This window comes from Malaya genurostris, chromosome 2 (genome assembly GCF_030247185.1).
Source record: "Malaya genurostris strain Urasoe2022 chromosome 2, Malgen_1.1, whole genome shotgun sequence".
In the NCBI taxonomy this organism is placed as follows: Eukaryota; Metazoa; Arthropoda; class Insecta; order Diptera; family Culicidae; genus Malaya; species Malaya genurostris.
Window position 1 is genome coordinate 334,717,619 of NC_080571.1, and position 20,114 is coordinate 334,737,732.

A 20,114-nucleotide genomic window follows, 5' to 3' on the forward strand; every position below is an offset into this window, starting at 1 on the left:
AGCTTTATTGCTCCAGCAACATCAATGCATTGAACTCAGCAGAATTGGACATTATTAGCATTATAAATGACAGTTACTTAGAAAATAAACAATTTCTTACAATACCCATTTTATTGTATTCAACTCGTTTTTATTTCAACACAAAACCCAATGCTGCATAAATTCGCGTCATAATTTTATATGTAATTTTTGCTCACGATATAATGCAACCGTGCCCACCGTGCATTTCTCACACCACCTCAATACGAAACAGCAGCGCGCAAGCAATAAAAAAATGCGGAAAAGTTTATGTAAACTTTTTCAAATTTCGCTTATTTTAGCTAAAATTTTATAATTTTGATTTGCATTTTCAGATTCTTTGTGAAATTCTGCTACAAACACTACTTTTCAGTTCTAAAATCATCCCCGTGGAACGGAACAGTAACCGTTTATACATTTCAAATACCAATTACGGTTCGGCAAAGCAAAATTTCAAAATTCTAAGAATACTTAGTTATGTTAAATTTGATTTCGGAAACTTAAGTGTTTTTGGTTTTTCGAAAATCGGTCTAGGCGATTTTCGCATTCCGCTACATTTCACCTTAGAGACTGTCCCAGAAAGTATGGACGCACTTTGATTTCGCTGTAAATAATTTACAAGTGTCAGATATTCAAATTTTATTCGATATAATGATAATATTGGACTACAACAACAGAATATTATTCTCAACATTTGCTACTTAGCCATTGTAGACTAGCTGGCGCACCTTCTTGCGAAAGTTCCTCATTAAATTCCGTACAGACTTCTTGACGACAAGTCACTTTTTGACACTTTTTTCCAATCTTGTTCGAACTGTTGAATGGTTTCGGTTGCCGAGACAAGTTTCCTAAGATGTGCCTTCGTTAATGCTCAAAATTCCTCAATTGGTCGAAGTTGTGGGCAATTTGGTGGATTCAAGGCTTTTTGGGACGAAAGTGACATTTTTGGTAGTATACCATTCTACCGTTGATTTCGAGTAGTGACAAGAAGCAAGATCTAGCCAGAAGACAACAGGATCCTTGTGGCTTCGAATCATGGGTAGAAGTCGTTTTTGTATACATTCCTTGATGTATATTCATTCATGTTCATGTTCATTGAAGCAGTGGTGATGAAGGGTTTCGAAATGTTACCGCAGCTACAAATTGCTTGCCAGACCATAGCTTTCTTACCAAATTTTTCGACTTCAATCGATGTCTCGGACTGGTTTAACAGTTGCCCCTCTCGCACCGTATAATATTATGGTCCCGGCAAGGATTTGTAATCGAGTTTCACGTAGGTTTCGTCGTCCATGATTATGCAGTTCAAATTTCCAGCAAGAATCGTATTGTACAGGTTTCGAACCCTCGGCCAGATTGATGCTTCTTGTTTCGGACTACGTTTTGGTTGTTTCTGCTTCTTATAGGTTCGAAGATTCAAACGTGCTTGAGCACGAAGAATATTTGACTTTGAAGTGCCCACTTTTTTGGCCACATCCCGAACTGAAACCTCCTTCTATTGCTCGAACACCTTCAGTACACGTTTATCCAACTGAGGGTTAGCAGGACCTTTTTTCGACCCCTTTTCGGTTTATCCTCAAAGGTGTTATCCTTACCGAACTTCCTGATTGCATTTCGCGCGGCATTTTCACTTACTCCTTTCATTTTTGCTAATTTTCTCAGTGACAGTCCGCGTTCTGTGCACCATTTGTACACAGTTTTTCGACGTTGTTCTGCTGAAAGTCCACGCATTTCGAAACAAACTAATGAAAAACGAATAAATAGCTGCACAAGTGGTTAGAGAAGAGTGTAAACAACAGGACGCAGCCATAAAAATTGACAGATTCTGAACCATTGCGAAATGGCAGCGGTTTTTGGTTGCGTCCATACTTTCTGGGACAGTCTTTATACGGATAGAAAATTGAAGTTAGATTCCGCACGGTAATAGCTATCCAACAAGACATAGATTGTTAAAATCCGTCCATTTTCAACGGAGATATCGACATTTTTAGGTAAGTGACTTTTCCCCCTATTCCAACAGTAAGTTTTGAGCATTGTATGACAAAGTAATGCTTGAGAGCAACGTGAAACACGATTTTTTATACTGTTACATACAATTGTTTCTAAGTACCAAAAAGACTGTGTACAGTATCTTTTTTCATGACTTTTTGCCTCGGACCGATTTTAGCATGGTTCATTTTTGGCAACATAATCGTTAGAATATAACATGTAAACCACATGATGGCAGCATTTTCAAGTTGAAAGTAATTCCATAATTATGTTCATTTAAACTACCTAATTTCACCTAATTTTCTCAAAGATGGTTGAACCGTTTTCTACAAACTCAGATTCGTATGAAAAATCGAATACTCATAAACAAGGTTCCTGAATTACGTTTGGATCCGACTTCTGATTGCGGAACCACAGGATGATATGTGAAACGAAATTAAAATAATGCAACTCATTTTTCTCGTAGATGGCTAAATCGATCTAAGATTCAAATTAAAAGTCTTAAGATTTTATAAAACATTTTGCTTTTCAGTCAGATCCAACTTCCGGTTTCGGGGATACAAGTTGATTAGTATAAAAATGTCTATTTCACATAAATTAATCAGGTTTATCGGGTTTGCAGATTTGGATAGTCGATAACCAATAAAACTTATTTCAGTTCTAGTGGTATTCAGTTTTCGATTTGGAAGGTATTCAAAACTTTAATTCGCGCTACGATTTATCAAAGGTGTCTACACTGAATTTTAAACATTTTGAAACGAATGTGAACTAGACAGCTCCTGAGGTCGATTTAACTGACTTCGGCTACACCGATTTTCGAATTCCGGTTCCAGTATCGAATTGGCCAAATCGAACTTCAAAAACAAAAACTCAAATTAAAGAATTTATGGTCCCATACAAAATTATTTAATTTTATCCAATTCTGACTTCCGATTCTGGAATTACAGGGTGATGAGTTTTTTTTTAAATTCAAACCGATATAGAAGATCACCATCCCAAAAAAGCTTCAAAGTTGGACTCAAAACTATTGCAATTCATTCGTCATATTAATTTATGGCTATACGAATTCTTTTAGGTTATGCTGGTTCTAAAGTGGAACTTACTTCGACATCTCATGGAATGTTCAATCGATTGTCACACGTTTAAATTCAAATTCGATCCGATTTACAGTTTCGACATTACACGGTAATGTCGAAATGACTGAAATATCAAACTGCGTCTTAAAACGACAGTCATTAAAATAATGTCATGGGAACTACCACACCGAAGAATATTCATGCAAAAAACACATGCGGATTGTTGAAAAAGGTATCATTTCACTGCTAGGTGGATTAAGCACGTTTTTATGTCATATTTTCGATTAGTTTTTGTTCCAGTGTAAGATGTGTATGCTCTGAGTGTCCAATCGATTTTCTACAACTGTTTTCTTGAACAACATTTGTGTAAAAACAACGGTTGACGAATTAAAATTTGGCTGAGAAGGCCCGGACTTAACACATAGATGGCGCTAGTTTTATTGCAGTCACCTTTTCACAGTTAACACTAACCTTTAAGAAACACTTAAGTTTACGTTTCGTCTTAGATTCATTAATGCGTAGCAGTTTATGTTGAACTGCTACCTCCGACCTGACGGTTCAACATAAACCGCTAAGCAGACGTAATGTTAATGCTATTTGCAAACTGACGTCTCGGACGACGCCGTGATAGCCGTACAGATTGTGGTAAGTTTGAGGGGTAAAAGGTTTTTACCCCCTAATTTATGCTAGGCGCACATAACCATTTTTACTTAAGTAGCAGCTTAAGGAGGTAGCAGTTCAACATAAACTACTACGCACTGATGGGTCTAAGACGAAACGCAAACTTAAGTAAAAAAACATGGATTCTTCACTTAGCTCCGGAATCAAAACGATCGTCATCTGAGTGGACAGCAACTGGTGAACCTCGTCCAAAGCGCCTGAAAGCACAACAATCAGCTGGAAAAGGTTTGGTCCAGGCTATGAGAAAGGAAATACCATTAACAGTGAATTTTATATAACGTTGTTGGAACGTTTGAAGGCTGAAATTTCAAAGAAACGACTGCATATGGCAAGGAAAAATATTTTGTTTTATAAAGTCAGCGCATCGTGCCACAACTCAATCAAAACAATGGCAAAACTACATGAATTGAACTTTTAATTGTTCCCTCATCCACCGTATTCGCCAGATTTGGTTCCCAGCGACTACTTGAAAGAAATTTCGCACGAATGAAAGGATTATCGCGGAACTGAGGCCTATTTCGAGGCAGAAGATAAATCGTTCTACAAAAATGGTATTGAAATGTTGAAGTGGCGCTGGAATGCTTGCGTTGCTCTTGATGTAGATTATGTTGATGAGTAAAGTTAATGTTGAACAAAAAAATCGTGCTTTCTTTGTTAGGTCCGGAACTGTTTAGCCTATGTGTAAGAACAATTAGTAGAAAGAGTGCATGCCAAAATGCAATCTCTTTTATTAAAAATCAGTCTTCAGTCCAAGGTGCTCGGTCTCTCTATCCGCTCGAAGTGAATAATTTGCCATACTAGAGACGAGTACAAAGTTCATCTCATCTTATTAGATCTAATGATAAAGTTGATATACGAAACAAGAAAATACTAGCTCGACTATTTATTGTTAATATAAGTAGAAGCAATCAACGTTGCATTCTTCTGTAATTCAACCGGCTGCATGTATCGACACGGAACGACTGAAATTAGCTCTGTGCCTAATTCGTATTACTGTTTTTGAATTAGTTGATTTTAACAACAAAATTTCCAAAATAATTATGAAATAAGTTAAAATTGAGAATTTACTTTGCTGGAAAAAAACTCTTATTTTTAGATAATGTGTTTAGTTGGCGAATATTCTGGACAAAAACCAGCAATATTTCAATCCAACACGGAATTCTCATTGACAACTAATTTGTTATTAAAATCAGAAAATTTGTTTCTATTTATCTATCACCATCATTACTGAAGGACAGCACAAAGAACACAAAATGAAATTGGTTTAATTAACAAGTTTATTAGCCAAAAACCCATGAGAAGTGTCAAAGCAAAACAATTCATTAAAAGCTAAAAAGGACAGTCTTGTTGAAACTGCTTGCAAATTGTTATGATGTTTTTCGCATGTGTTACGATATATAAATATATATAAATTTCTGATTCGATTTGTAAAAATGACGTAAACTCTTAGTGGAAAGTGTATTTATTCAGAATTTGTGCGCAATTGAAGCGATTGTGCGTAATATTGTTTTAACGCGGAACAGTGGAGTGAGTTTCGAATGTTGCACTCTAATTGTATATGTCAAATGATGTTTTTTGTATCTTCCAACCTTCTGGGCTACGCCGTCCTGTGTACTACTTGTATTCGGTTTTTGTTTTCCGAGTGCTCAAAGTTGTCAGTGAGAGAGTCGATTTCGCGAAGTCGAATGAAGAAAACAGCGATTTAGAAGAAAAATTTTCAAAAAGAAGTTTATGTTTCGCTTATGTCTTTTTCTCCAATACAACATCGTATTTATACCTGTTAATACAGAAAAGACTGCGGTGACTGAAATTTTTTTTCGGTAGTGGTGTGCCATCTAGTGGCTAGTAGTCATTACGGTGTTAACGTTTTTTCGGTGACAGTGCGCCACATAGCTGCAAATTGCAGAAGCCAATTCAACAATTTATGTTGGTTGAAAACAACGTTTTATTTCTCCAATTCAACTAAAAAACTAGTTCAATGGAAATGAAGTGTGCCTTAGCTAAGCAATGACAGCACGTTGAATTGGTGAATTCAACTAAAAAATAGCCATTTCAAATTAAATTATCAAAAGTAAGATTTTTTTAGTTGTCTCAAAAAAAAAACTAACTAAAACCAGAAAATCAACTATTTTTTTCGCCATAATGCTGATTTCGGTCTTTCCGTGGATAGATGTTTTTAACGGCACAACAAACTCTACAAACTGACGGCGAACAATCCATCCGGTCTGGTCCGAGTATCAATATTTGCTGTTTGTTTGGTTAGCCGGGTCGATGTTATTGAAAGGAAAACAATAAGCTGCCGCAGCCGCCATCCTTCCGAATGTGGTGCGAACCGAACCGGTGTACGTGGGAATTGTCTGGGAGCTGATCGGTTTTTATGGGTCAAGGGTGCTTGGGAAAACCTTAACCCGACATGATCCGGTACATGTGTTGGCAAACATGATAAATCTGTAAATCAAGGACATGTTGAATCGATTTCCGATCGACACTACGACTCTATTAACCGAAACCATGTGGATTCTTCGGTGCACAACCGGGAAATGCGTTTCGCTTCGGAATGGATGTAATTAATGTCTTGTTTACTTTGCGCCGGGAACGGAGTTCGCCCCCCTCGTGCGGGTCACAGTCACAGAACCGACGAAATAAATGCTGATCCAAATCCAACTACAGTCATATTTTCCACAAGTTATACGGTGAGGTACGGCGTTTAATAGCTACTATTAGCTCGCTGCGTCGCAGTCATCAGCGCACAGTTGGATGCTGTCAGCAAACCCTGATTTCCTGCTGAAACCCGATTCCTGCGCTCGTTTCGCGTGAAAGCGGTGCGCTGTTGCTCTGTTTTAGAATTTTAAATTTGAATCACTTCAAAGCAATTAGTTGGTTGATTATTGTTATTTACAAGCGGTTGAATTAAATTGATGCCCCGGCTTAGACTTAGATAGATTTGTGTTGTTGCCTTTCGAAGCCAAACTGGTATCATATTTATTGGATTTTATGTATAAACCATTGATTGGCAGAGTACCAATGCGGAAAACACGGCGAATGAATGTGAGGAGCTCGAATGAATGTACTTACAATTTGAAACTCCCTCCGCCGATCGTACGCCTGCTGTATCGCACCGTCCTGCCACAGCCTTCGGATAACCGGAACGTACTGATGGAACTGCTCAACGCCCAGTGACGAATCACTGCGGAATAGGATCGCCTGGTTCGCATCCAGCTGAGACGTCGGATCTTCCCACGGTATATCTAGCTTATCCCTAGCGTCGCATAGCACTTGCATGCCTGAAAGATTGATGGAATCATTTTACAGCGCAAATCAAATCCGTAGCAAGCTTACCTTTGACTAAATTTTGGTAGATCACATGTTGATACTCCCGAATTAGTTCGGGCTCGAAGTTGATTCCGTGGATTATCCGCATCTGCTTGAGAAAGGTGGACTTCCCGGACTCGCCTGCACCTAGCAGCAGCAGTTTGACCTGCCGAATGATAGAATAAACAAGATGTGATGAACGTTACTTGTATACATCCTTTTCGGTGTTATTTTTTTGTCGCCGCCGCTGCGCTGTTATTGTTTTTCTAGGGGTTATTGTTTCAGTCGGGATTGTAAAATTCAGCGAAAAAAGAAAGATTGTTTGTGGCTCTCTTCGGCCGGTTCCCCTAACAACTTTTCTCGAAAAGAAAAACAACAGAGAAAAATATACGGCACATAAGGGGAAAGTACATATCATCACACCAGGCGAACAAGGCAGGAACTACGTAAAACAGAGTCATAAAATCTCAACTTAATGGTTTTACTACCGGTAATCCAGCCGCCGGCAGTCCGGGTACGGAAGACAACCGACCGGAGCGCATACAAGAAAAAGAGTTACATCATATCTGCTTTCCCTGTCGGTGTGGGTCAGTGCCGGGAAGGAAGAAGCAAGATGTGGGTTCCCGAAACTTGTCGGTAAATCTGTTCTGGTCGATTGGAGAGTGTCATGCAGGTTTATTACACTTGCCGTATCTCGTTTCTTTTTTCGCACGTAAACTTTCCGTTTACCGAACTCTTTCAGTTTTATTCAGTCACCCACCGGCATAATCTCAGATAACAGAAGGTTGCACATTAGACTAAGCCGTAAAATCTGACACCTATTGACTGGATTTTTGGGATTCTTCATGCTTGGGAAATATTTTAAACATTTACTGTACTGTAATATATATGATCTGCATCTGAAGCAGTTACAATGTCTTGTTTATTTAATTTTGATTATTTCTAAATGCTTTGAGATGCATTGCAGTTTTGGCTAACCGGTATATTGAAACTCCAACAAAAACGGCAACATTAAAGAGAACTTGGATTGTAAATTCTGTATTTGAAACGTCAGGACGCTGAACAGAGTACATGCTACCCTTTTTAGTGCTACTGAAGCGAACTCTATGCGATTGATCCAATTGCTGGTATGAAATCTTCCTTCTAAATATTATTACAAAAAAATGAAGCATTTTAGCATTTTGAACTCTTTCATCAACGAAACCACCATCTGAAACCAATATAAAATAAAGTATGCCTACTTTTGGGCAACGAGCCGCATGGTAGGGCAAAGAAGCGACGATCAAATGGAAAAACACCACGACGATGTTTCCAACAACAGCACTGACACCAAACCAATGGATGAGGGCGTGAACAGTGAACCATTGCACAGTGGGGAAAAAACGATCAAAAACGCGACTTTGCTCGATAATTTTATAAAAACATAAGAAAATATTTTCAAAATTCGTATTTCTTATGCAAATTTTTCTGTAGAATCGATTTATGATAGTTAGAAGATTCGCAAAATTCACTGTCATGCCCGTTTTGCTCCAATTCCTCTTTCTTCTGACTTAACTTTGAAAACTAACTGTGAAACTCAGGAAAAAATTCAATTCAACCAATCGGAAGGTATTCCTGACATGCTCATAAGTTCGATAAATGGATTGTTTTTAATAAGATTGACCGCAAACAACTGTATTCCAAGTCATTTTCTTCCATGAATTTACAGAACAAAAAATGTTCTACTGATCGGTGTTTGGACCAATTTTAGTTAAACAAGACAGTTCTATGTTTCGCATATAACCTCAAATAATAATTTACAGATAGTGTTCATGATCGCATGCTTCGTGCTACATCGTTTTACCCCGATTTTCCCACAAATATAATTTTATGTTGAATTCAGATTCACAATCCCGAAGTAGATTCAATATTGGTTCATATTACGTGCAAAACATCTGTGATCTAATTAAACACAATGGGAATGACAGTACTAGCCTGTGTAACCCGTTTTACCCCAATTCAATACATAGGTCGTATTTTTGGTTAAACTTTCTTTGACATGCCGAAAGCAGGCTGATTGCGGTTGATGAAAATCGATTGATATTACAAAGAAAGATTTGAAAATAGAATGACCTTGAGAAGATGATGGAGACCTACATCGGACTGAAAGCTGAAGCTAGGCGTATCGGACTGGTCATAAATGCGTCGAAAACAAAATACATGAGAGGAAGAGGCTCCAGAGAAGAAACACTACGCCTCCCACCACGAATATTGATAGACGGTGACGATATCGAGGTGGTTGACGAGTTCGTGTATTTGGGCTCACTGGTGACAGCCGATAATGACACCAGCAGAGAAATTCATAGACGTATTTTGGCAGGGAATCGTGCGTACTTTTGACTCAGAAAAACCCTTCGATCGAGAAAAGTACGTCACCGCACGAAATTGACCATCTACAAAACGCTAATTAGACCGGTTGTTCTCTATGGCCACGAGACCTGGACTATGTTGGCAGAGGACCAACGCGCCCTCAGTGTTTTCGAAAGAAAGGTACTGAGGACCATCTATGGCGGAGTGCAGATGGAAGACGGAACGTAGAGACGGCGTATGAATCACGAATTGCAACAGCTGCTAGGAGAACCACCCATCGTAAGGACAGCTAAAATCGGACGTCTACGATGGGCTGGGCATGTCATAACAATATCGGACGACAGCCCAGTGAAAATGGTTCAAGTGGAGGGTGATCTCAGAAGCATTCGTGCCTTGAGTGGCTGGCGACGAGCAGCCATGGACCGAGTTATGTGGAGACGCATTCTTGATACAGCAAAGGACACCCCAGGCCTATAGCTGTTAGGTAAGGTAAGTGTATCATGCCTCCAAAAAAATCGTCGCGTTTTTGGTCCATTTTTCCCCACTGTGCATTGCCTCACTTAAATTTACTGGATTACAGTGAGTGTGTCTTATTAAACATGTTCATTTGGTCACGTAAACTCACACAAATGAGCTGTAATAAGATTTTCATTAAAAGAAAAAAATATTTATTTAAAGGCTGACTAAAAGTTAATTGGTAAACATAAAGCCTGTTTTAATCCACCTAGTGGTGTAATGATGCCTTTCTCATATCTCCCATATTCTCATATATAAGTGTGTGGTATTCTTCAAAATAATTTTATTTGATTCTTGAAAAACAAATCGTCCATAAACTAGTGTAACCCACAGAGTGGAACAGTACTCAGGTCGGTTCGGCCATCTCCGAGGAAACGAAAAGAGGTACTTCCGAACCCGAAATCCGAAAGAACAAGGAAATCCAAATTAATGTTTGGCCGTCTACTGACAATGACTACCGATTGGAATAGTTTTGAGGCAAGTTAAGAAATTTTTTTACTGTTTATTATTTCATTTTGTTTCCGGAATCAGAAAACGAGAACCAGCATAGGCGGAATCGAGTTGTTTAGTTGTCTATTGACAATGGCTACCGATTGGAGTAGTTTCAAGGCAAGTTAAGAAATTTTTTACGTGTTTTGTTTCGCCGCTTCAAGTGATGGTATCCAATATTTAACACACTCCACCATATAAATCCGGAACCGGAAGTCGGAGCCTGATGAAATTTGGATGTTTTGTATGAGACCATGACACCTTTCATTTGAATCTAAGTTTGTTGAAATCGGTCACGCCATCTCCTAGAAAAGTGAGGAAGTAATTGGAAATAAGATTTTTTTCACTTTTCACTTTTTCACTTCACCCTGTAACTCCGGAACCGGAAGTTGGATCATAATAAAATTAAGGAACTTTGTATTGGGCAATTGTACCTTTCATTCGAATCTAAGTTTGTGAGAATCGGTTAAGCAGTTTCTGAGAAAAGTATTACCTTTATTTTCATTTTTTCACATATCACCTTTAACTCCGGAACCGGAAGTCGGATTCGAATAAAATTCAGGAACTTTGTGTGGTGTTATAAGACCTTTCAGTTAATGAAAATCGGTTCAGCCATCTCCGAGAAAAGTGAGTGCAAAAAAAAATGTTACATACACACATTTAAAAAAATATATATTGCACTTTTAAAAAAATATGCATATAAAATATTTTAATTCACCTAAAGACGTGAAAAAGCTTTTCTATTGCCATTCAAACAAAATCGCTTAAACTTTTTTTTCATAGTATGTTTATTTATCAGGTGTACAACTTTGGTTTCGCCGTTTTTTTCCAAATTTTAAAATTTTATTGCGAAAAAAGTGCTTACAGATGTATTATTCAAAGTATTGTCCGTCGCTAGCGACAACTTTCTCCCATCTTTCCGGAAATTTTCGGATCCCGGCTCGAAAAAAGGAGTCCTTTTTTGACGCTATCCATGAAGCAATCCATTTTTCCAACTCTTCGAAGGATTGAAAATGTTGATCTGCCAGGCCGTGTGCCATCGAACGGAATAGGTGGAAGTCAGAAGGAGCGACATCTGGAGTATACGCCGGGTGGGACAAGACTTCCCATTTAAGCGTTTCCAGGTACTTTTTGACCACTTTTGCGACGTGAGGCCGAGCATTGTCGTGTTGGAGGATGACTTTGCCATGTCGCTCTTGATACTGTGGCCGCTTTTCTTTTAGCGCGCGACTAAGGCGCATCAGTTGCGTTCGGTAGCGATCTCCGGTGATGGTTTCACCTGGTTTTAAGAGCTCGTAGTAAATTGTTATTCATCTTTGAAGGTTTTTTCTCTTCCACCATCATGTTTGTCTTCGACATCGAAATCACCATTTTTGAAACGTTGAAACCACTCCCGACACGTTCTTTTACTCAGAGCAGCATCACCGTAAGTTTCTGAAAGCATTCGATGCGCTTCAGTTGCATTTTTTTCGAATTGTAACAGAAAAGTAAAACTCCCCGCAAATGACGAGAATGGGGCACATAAACAGACATTCTCGAGCGTGAATAATACGAAAACAAGAACAACTGTCACTGAAACGACGATGACAATTCGTTAGGCACTGTACACACTCACTTTAAAGGCATTATCATCTATGTATTTTAACCAGCCTCAGCCGGTACAGCCACCTATCGGAAAACGGCGGAAGCAAAGTTGTACACCTGATAGATTGATTCGTTTAGTTCACAAAAGCGTGCTTCAGTGCTCACGTCACACATGTGGCAACATTCCAGAGACCGAATGTATGAGCAATAATACATTTAAAAGTGACCATAGATGAATTAAAAAAAAAATAAATAAAAAAATAAATAAAAAACGCTATTTGTTGGTAACGTCATTTATACGATTATATATCCAGAACCGGAGGTGTTAGACATGTAATCTTCGAACTTGATCAATTATATAACGGTAGCTTTCGTATGGGCCTAAGAATGCTAACGTTGAATCTTCCTTCTCCGAGAAAATTGAGCGGATAGAAAAAGTGCGGTTTGTCGGTTACATAACTTCTTCTGTCATATCTTTGGAACTGGATGTGTAAGCCATTTGATTTTCGAACTCGTTCCACGTCCAATAATATCTTTAAAACGAGAAGAAGTTTGTTGAAATCGGGTCAGCCATCTCGGAGAAAATTAAGCGGATAAATGAAACACACGCACTGCCATTTTTCGGTTTCGTCGAATTGAGTAGAATGGTATACAACACTAAGGGGTCTAAGGAGCTCCGGTCAAAAGTAGATTTCTCCAGCAAAAACTTTACAACTACTTTGGAGAGTGATCAAGCCATTAAAGGATCGTTTTATTGAACCCAACTAATTTGTTCGAAACGAGTATTTTTCATCATGACAACGCTCGGCCCCCTATTGCAACTCCAATAAAAAATTGTCAATAGTAGATGGAATATTCGATGCACCTTGACATGACACCAATCGATTATCACTCGTTAGAAACGACGCAGAGCGCTTTTAGCGTAAAACTCATCAATTCAGGTGAAGCGAGGCAGTGCGCTGGATTTTTTTTTATTATGCGCTGGATTTTTTTTATTATTCGCCTAAAAAATGGAACAAAATGATACCTTTTGTGGAACAACATTTCGATTCTAACGTGAAATTTTGGAAAAATATAACATCTTTTAAAACGATTTACGAAAGCTTAATTTAAGAACGTAACTTTTCTGAAAGTTTACTTGATTCTAAATGCTGCCAAAATCATTTCTTTGCTAAGTATAATACTACAAACGAGAGCATTCTGAAGCGAAAACTTGTAAAGAAGATAAAAATGATGGTTAGATACAGTCACATATTTGAGCTTTTTCTTAAACCTACACACTATAAAAAATTATGCTAATTTGCGTCTCGTTATATACACATGAAAGGGTCGTTTCAATTTACTAAAATTCAAATTAAAAAAAAAACCTATCCCTCAATCACCTAATGGTGTAATAATTCACAAGTTTTAGATATTCAAATTTTATGCGATATACTGATAATATTAGACTACAACAACAGAATATCATTCTCAACATTTGCTACTTAGCCATTGTAGACTAGCTGGCGCACCTTCTTGCGAACGTTCCTCATTAAATTCCGTACATACTTCTTGGCGACAAGTTTTGACATTTTTTTCTAATCTTTTTCGAACTGTTGAATGGTTTCGGCTGCCGAGGCTTGTTTCCTAAGATGTGCAAGGATTTGTAATCGAGTTTCACGTAGGTGTCGTCGTCCATGAGTGCAAATTTCCAGCAAGAATCGTACTGTACAGCTTTCGAACCCTTGGCCTGATCGATGCTTCTTGTTTCGGACTACGTTTTGGTTGTTTCTGCTTCTTATAGGTTCGAAGATTCAAACGTTCTTTAGCACGAAGAACATTTGACTTCGAAGTGCCCACTTTTTTGACCACATCCCGAACTGACACCTCCTTCTTTTGCTCGAACGCCTTCAGTATACGTTTATCCACCTGAGGGTTAGCAGGACCTTTTTTTCGACCCGTTTTCGGTTTTATCCTCAAAGGTGTTATCCTCACCGAACTTCCTGATTGCATTTCGCACGGCTTTTTCACTTACTCCTTTCATTTTTGCTATCTTTCTCAGTGACAGTCCGCGTTCTGTGCACCATTTGTACACAATTTTTCGACGTTGTTCTGCTGAAATTCCACGCATTTCGAAACAAACTAATGAAAACGAATAAACAACTGCACAATTGGTTAGAGAAAAGTGTAAACAACAGGATGCAGCCATAAAAATGGACAGATTCTGAACCATTGCGAAATGGCAGCGGTTTTTGGTTGCGTCCATACTTTCTGGGACAGTATTTACTACAGATTCGACCACCAATAGGTAAAAATCAGTGTGAATCGTTTCCTGCCATTATCGATTCTTTACAGAATAGCTCAATTACAATTTGAACTAAACGTCCCACCAGCGTAAACCTGTATATGTGTGTCAGTATATTTTGGATAGAAACATAGAGTAACGCGCGTTTTCAAGAATTCAGAAAAATGATGGAAACGCCCTCCGGTCAACGGTCAAACCATATATCGATCTAGTGCGAAGTGAAAGGACCTCCTGTAGTCAGTGCGAATGGGCGCTCAAATCAAGCTTCACGGTTCACACTTCAAATACCATACAGACTAGTGACCGACTTTCGTTTCCGTGCAATTGGTTCATTAGCGAGCAAATAGCCCCTACATTTATCATATCTCTTACTGCTCTCACTAACAGCTGTTTGTGATGACGACGATGTGTGTTTGTTCAATACAGATTCCTTGGTATAATTTGTTTCCTCAGAGAGTACGAAAAAAGGGCGATAATCAGGAAGTTTATTATCAACGTGCTTAGAAAAAGCTGGCGCACACAAGTCCAGGTTTCCATGCCACCACGATTTAACAGTCGAATGGCGACAAATCGAACAATATGCAAAAATGCTGTATTTATAAATGATTAATGATGGTCAAAGTAGGCCAAAGTAAAAAAAAACTAGCTTGCGTTTGCATATTTCCTATAAATCTCATGAGAATAACAAAATAAGATTGGTTGAATCCGATTAAGATCCGGAATGCGCAGCACCATTCCCGTCTAAATAATTGAGGAATCGGTGGCATATTGACTGACATTGACCCACCGATTTATTTAGTGGTTCAGTTATCTTTTGAACAGATTCGTCTGAATCTCGCTACCTACCATCAATGAATCTGCCAAATATGCGGTGAAAACGAGAAAAAAAACAGTAGTCTTGCAGTTCACAGATTCAAACCCCGCTCGTCGTCTCGTTCATCTCGCGGCCACCACGAGATCACCACTCTTTGTTGGAGATAAACCACATGTAAACAATGTTAATTACAGCAAAATGGGAAATCCAGACTCTCGGACAAGGTGAAGAAAGCTTATTGAAAGTTGGTTGACTCGCATCGAGCGTTGTTGAAAGGAGTAAGTGCCGCTGGCTGGTAATTTGTGATCGTTTGTGTGCTAGAATTTGTTCGTACATCGCGGATGGAATGTTTCTTGCAGCTCGTTACCAGGGTTGCCATTATGCCGGATGTATGAAAGGAACGGCCGCATAGTTTTCTGAAGCTTTCAAATGGAAAGAGAAAGCTCTTTTTTAGGCAAATCTTTCATGAACAGACATGAAATCTTTAAAGTTTCCAAGTTATTCAGAATTTTGTGAGGCAAGATATGGCCAGAAGACAACATGGTCCTTGTGGCTTCGAATCGTGGGTAGAAGTCGTTTTTGTAAACATTCCATGATGTATATTTCGCTGTTCATTGAAGCAGTGGTGATGAAGGGTTTCGAAATCTTACCGCAGCTACAAATTGCTTGCCAGACCATAGCTTTCTTACCAAATGTTTCGACTTGAATCGATGTCTCGGACTGGTATAACACTTGCCCTTCTCGTACCATATAAAATTGTGGCTCCGGCAAGGATTTGTAATCGAATCACGGCAAAATTTGAACACCTCTAAATATTAAATACATATATCTCTAGAAATACTTCATCAATACGGGAAATATTTTGCAGACTGATACGGAAGTATGTCTGTTCATTGCGTAAAATCGATTTTTGGTGATACTACAAGCTTTCAGATCGAAGATGGCGTCAAAAGAAGAGCAAATGCGAAAAGCAATTGTGTGCGGTCGCTTTGAAAATCCGGATTTGTCAGTAAGAAAACTTGCAAAAAAGTTTGGCTGGTAGTATTTCAAAAACGGGTCTCAGAAATCACCAGAAGGAAGCGAAGATGAGTAAATATCAGATCTTTCGGTACGAACTATGACTAGAAGTCGTTCAAGGTAAAAACTGTACCAAACCGTAATGATAAACAGAATGTGAATGTGCAAGGTGTACCGCGAATATTTAACGAGGTTTTCCTGCATGATAATGGACGATGAAACTTATGTGTTGGAAGACTTTAAGAAGCATCCCGGAATGGTTCTAAATACTGCCATGCAACAGAACGGCGTAGAGCAGCATTTCAGGACGAAGAAAAAGGTCGTTTCCTAAAAATTATTTGGTTCGGCAGGCAATATGCAGCTGTGGGCGAGCAAGTCAAATCGCCATAACTACAGGAATGGCAAACAAGAGAATATACCGCGAAGAATGCCTGAATAAGCGATTATTATCATTCCTATGCAGCCATGACGCTCCCTGGCTATTGTGGACAGATTTGGTATCTTGTCACTACGTCAAAGATGTTTTGGAATATGAATATGAAGTCCATTAGGCAACTATAATTAGTTTTAAGATGACTAATAATGCACAATTAAATGCATAAAAAATGCGTCTTGTATAGAGTTAACAGCAAATTTGTTTTATTCCAAATTTAGTCTGTTCAGATTTTATCGTGATCTATGGCTTGATCCTGGCCAGTAACCAAATAGCAATCGAGTGGTCGATTAAGCTATACGAAAGAAGTTTGTTACAATCCGTTCCACAAGAAAAACCGCGTGAGTATTTCGGAAGTAATGAACATATTTATCTGAAGGACACAATTTCTGTTATCAGCTCAAAATGTAATCTCGGTCGACTCACATGGCTTGGCTTGTAGATTTCGAGCACTTTCACTTCAATAAAGTACTGTATGGGAAGCTTCAAGCAACAAAATTCCCGCTCGGAGGTAATGTTTCTCAACCAGACACGCTTCACTCTAACCCACCCTCCACAAAGTGGCTTCATCCGAGAAAATCATTCGACCCATTACGATGCTTATTCATTAAATAGTAAGGTTATTCCTAAATATTCACTCTATTTTTTGGCAGCATTTTCTGGACGTCGCTTCAATTTTCTCACGTTCAGGAAGGTTATAAAGGTAATTTAAAGGGGAAACTTGTTTCGCCTGAGACGTGAGTTTAGACATTACTCAAGTAATTTTGTAAGTAGCATCTTGAACATAAACTGCTACGCACTGATAAGTCGAAGACGAAAAGTAAAATCAAAGTCAGGTTTTTAGGATTTTTTCTCTTTTTATATTTTCACTAATTCTCAATGAAGAGTTTCGTCTTTGTAACAGTTTTAGTATTCACAAAATACGTAACGTGTGTTTGCCATTCTCTTACTCGGACGATGGTTTGAATATTTCTTCTTGTGAGTTGTACGGAACTCGCCGAAAATCGCAATCCACAAGTAGGTGAGACCAGCATTATTCAATTCATGCTTTAGATCAACAGTTTTAAACATCGAAGGAATTCAAGTGTTCGACCGTTTAGAAGCCATTAAATCGTTTTCGAATTCTCTTTCTTTCAAACTGACAAATTACTTATTATTTATATCCTTTATTTATACCTGAAAAATCGGCACCAAATAATCAATGTTGTTCACGAGTAAATTATTTTTCGATTTGCTTTGTTTGCCGTTCGCCCCACTCGAGAGGTAATTGTTTTCATTAATATTCAACTGATTCTTCATATTCGGTGAAAATGTTCGTCTGTGTGTGTACATTTTGTCATTGACTCGCCGGTGCAGACCAGTTCAAATTACCATCTTAACAGTTCATATTGTGCCGCTAAGAATATGTAAAGTTAACACTATTTGCGAAACAATGCCGCAATGTCTTCGAATCGGATCGAATTGAATTGTTATTTTAAGCTTTGCAGTTCAGTTTTACTCTGACTAGTCGAACTGTGCTCTTAGTGCAAAAATGGTTTTATTCCAAACCTCTAAATAATCCGTTTTTCACAATATTTGGATAAGCAGGGTTAATATTATTCCAAGAAATACTTGGTGTAGCAGCCCTACATAATGGCCGATCGACCAAATATATACAGAAAAATGTCGCCCGGAGTGCCGGTTGTCTTTCTTTTGGTTCTACGAAGGTGATAATCTATTTTGGTAGGATTTGGTATCGAGCCATTGTGCGAAACCGGCCATGAAATGGCACAGAGCCAACGATGTTGTTTTTGTACCAAATAAGACAAATCCACTAAACTCTGTAGAACTCCAAAGCAAAGCCTTGTTATTACATTCCTTTTGTGGAACTCGACCTTCTGTTTAAATAGACTTCTTAACCGATTCATAGCGTACATAACTATTGCATGGATGGTGCTACGATCCTACAAACACTTAGAATTCCTTAGAATTTCTGGTTCATAAGTGCCCTATTCATTGAACCGTCTACTCAGGAAAGAACTCCGCCAACATCAAACTCTATAGGCGATGATGAAGGGAAAGCTACGGAAAACAGGGAAGATCTTCAAAAACGACAAAAACACCTAACATGATAGTAGGTGAAATCTTCGCTTTTCACACAGCCTTGGCTAAAACAGATGGTTTGAAACTCAATCGTTCAAGCCACTTTGATAAACTGGTTGCACTGCATGTATAAATACATAAATCTATGACATACGTGCAAATAAAATGTACGTAATACATAAATTACCAACACAAGTAAAATTGGTTAACATTTGATCCTTAAGTTCGATTCTCGTTCCCGAATATCGGGTTAGAAAGTTTTGATGGCCTAGGCGGCGAATGACCACAGAGTTCAAAGCTATATAATTTAAATAAAGAAAATGTAACTTGTTTACTTGAATACGAATTGCTTTACCACGGGGCGATTAGTTTTCTATCGCAAATATTTCGAGTAACATGAAATATATTAACATCACTTTTACTCCATACCATCGGAAATATGATCAGCAATATATGATAAAATTTCTTGCAGTGGAAGATAACTAGAAATAGAAATAGTTTTGGAATCAAAGAGGCAAACTCATCATGCTTGCTTGCCTTTCTCGCACTTGGGCGATGGTTTTGATGTAGTCAGATACCAGTCAGTCCCGTTGTTCAACTGGATGAGTATAAAAAATCATGCTTGAAATTTACTCATTTCTTTTTGAGTTTGTTGGTAAAGAATCAACGAGTTTACACATTCTGTCACTGGCATTGTTATTTGTTTAGGATAGTCGTACTGGAGGTAAAATTATTTCTAAATCTAAAAATCGAGCATCGAGAACTTTTTGTTGTTATCTTTCATTGAAAAGCTAGTATCAGTATTATTATAATTTTATCTTTCCATAAGATCCGCCTTATCGACTGTTAACGTGTGTTGACGAAGTATTTAAAGAGAGTCTTTTCCTTCAGTGAATGCTAGTATTGATTTAACTGGCCCCGTGCGCAGCTCTGCGGCCGGACATATCATTGAGCCATATATGTTTGACGTGAATATCGGAACGTGCATCGGAACAATTATAGAAGCAAAGATGTGAAAGCTTACATGATTCACACGACGAATTTCCCGTCAAATCGTATTCGCAGTTGGCAACACTCTCTCAGATTTAAATGAATTTATCTGGACATATAGACTTCGTCACAAAGGCCACTTTGCATAACTTGTTTTTCCAAAATTTATTTAGACTGTATTTTGAAAAGGGCCAAACTTTCAAAACTTTTTTTTTCAAATAGTTCTAGTGGAAGAACGACATATGCTACAATGCAGTACTAGTGATTTCCACAAAATCACTCAAATTTACGAGTAAAACTACTGAAGAAAATTGTTATCGACTAAAAAAAATTTAAAATTGATTTACCTAAAAACCATAGTTTTGATGTTGATAGAGTTAATAACGAAAGAGAAAGTAAAAAAAGAAACTCTCATTGGTTTATGTAACCTTATGAAATGTTCACGTCGTATTTAAAACAAAGCTTGCTATTATATTCCGTTTG

General features: G+C 38.2%; 1 protein-coding gene across 1 annotated transcript in view; it reads right to left on the minus strand.

Moving 5' to 3' along the window:
- The window catches only part of LOC131431662 (guanine nucleotide-binding protein subunit alpha homolog), a 59,872-nt gene that overhangs the window by 24,603 nt on the left and 15,155 nt on the right, over positions 1 to 20,114 (minus strand). Inside the window, exons 2-3 of the mRNA XM_058597508.1 lie at positions 7,101 to 7,239; positions 6,837 to 7,045 (exon numbers count right to left, since the gene is read on the minus strand). Coding sequence (XP_058453491.1) covers positions 6,837 to 7,045; positions 7,101 to 7,239 — 348 coding nt within the window. The remainder of the gene's footprint in view (positions 1 to 6,836; positions 7,046 to 7,100; positions 7,240 to 20,114) is intronic.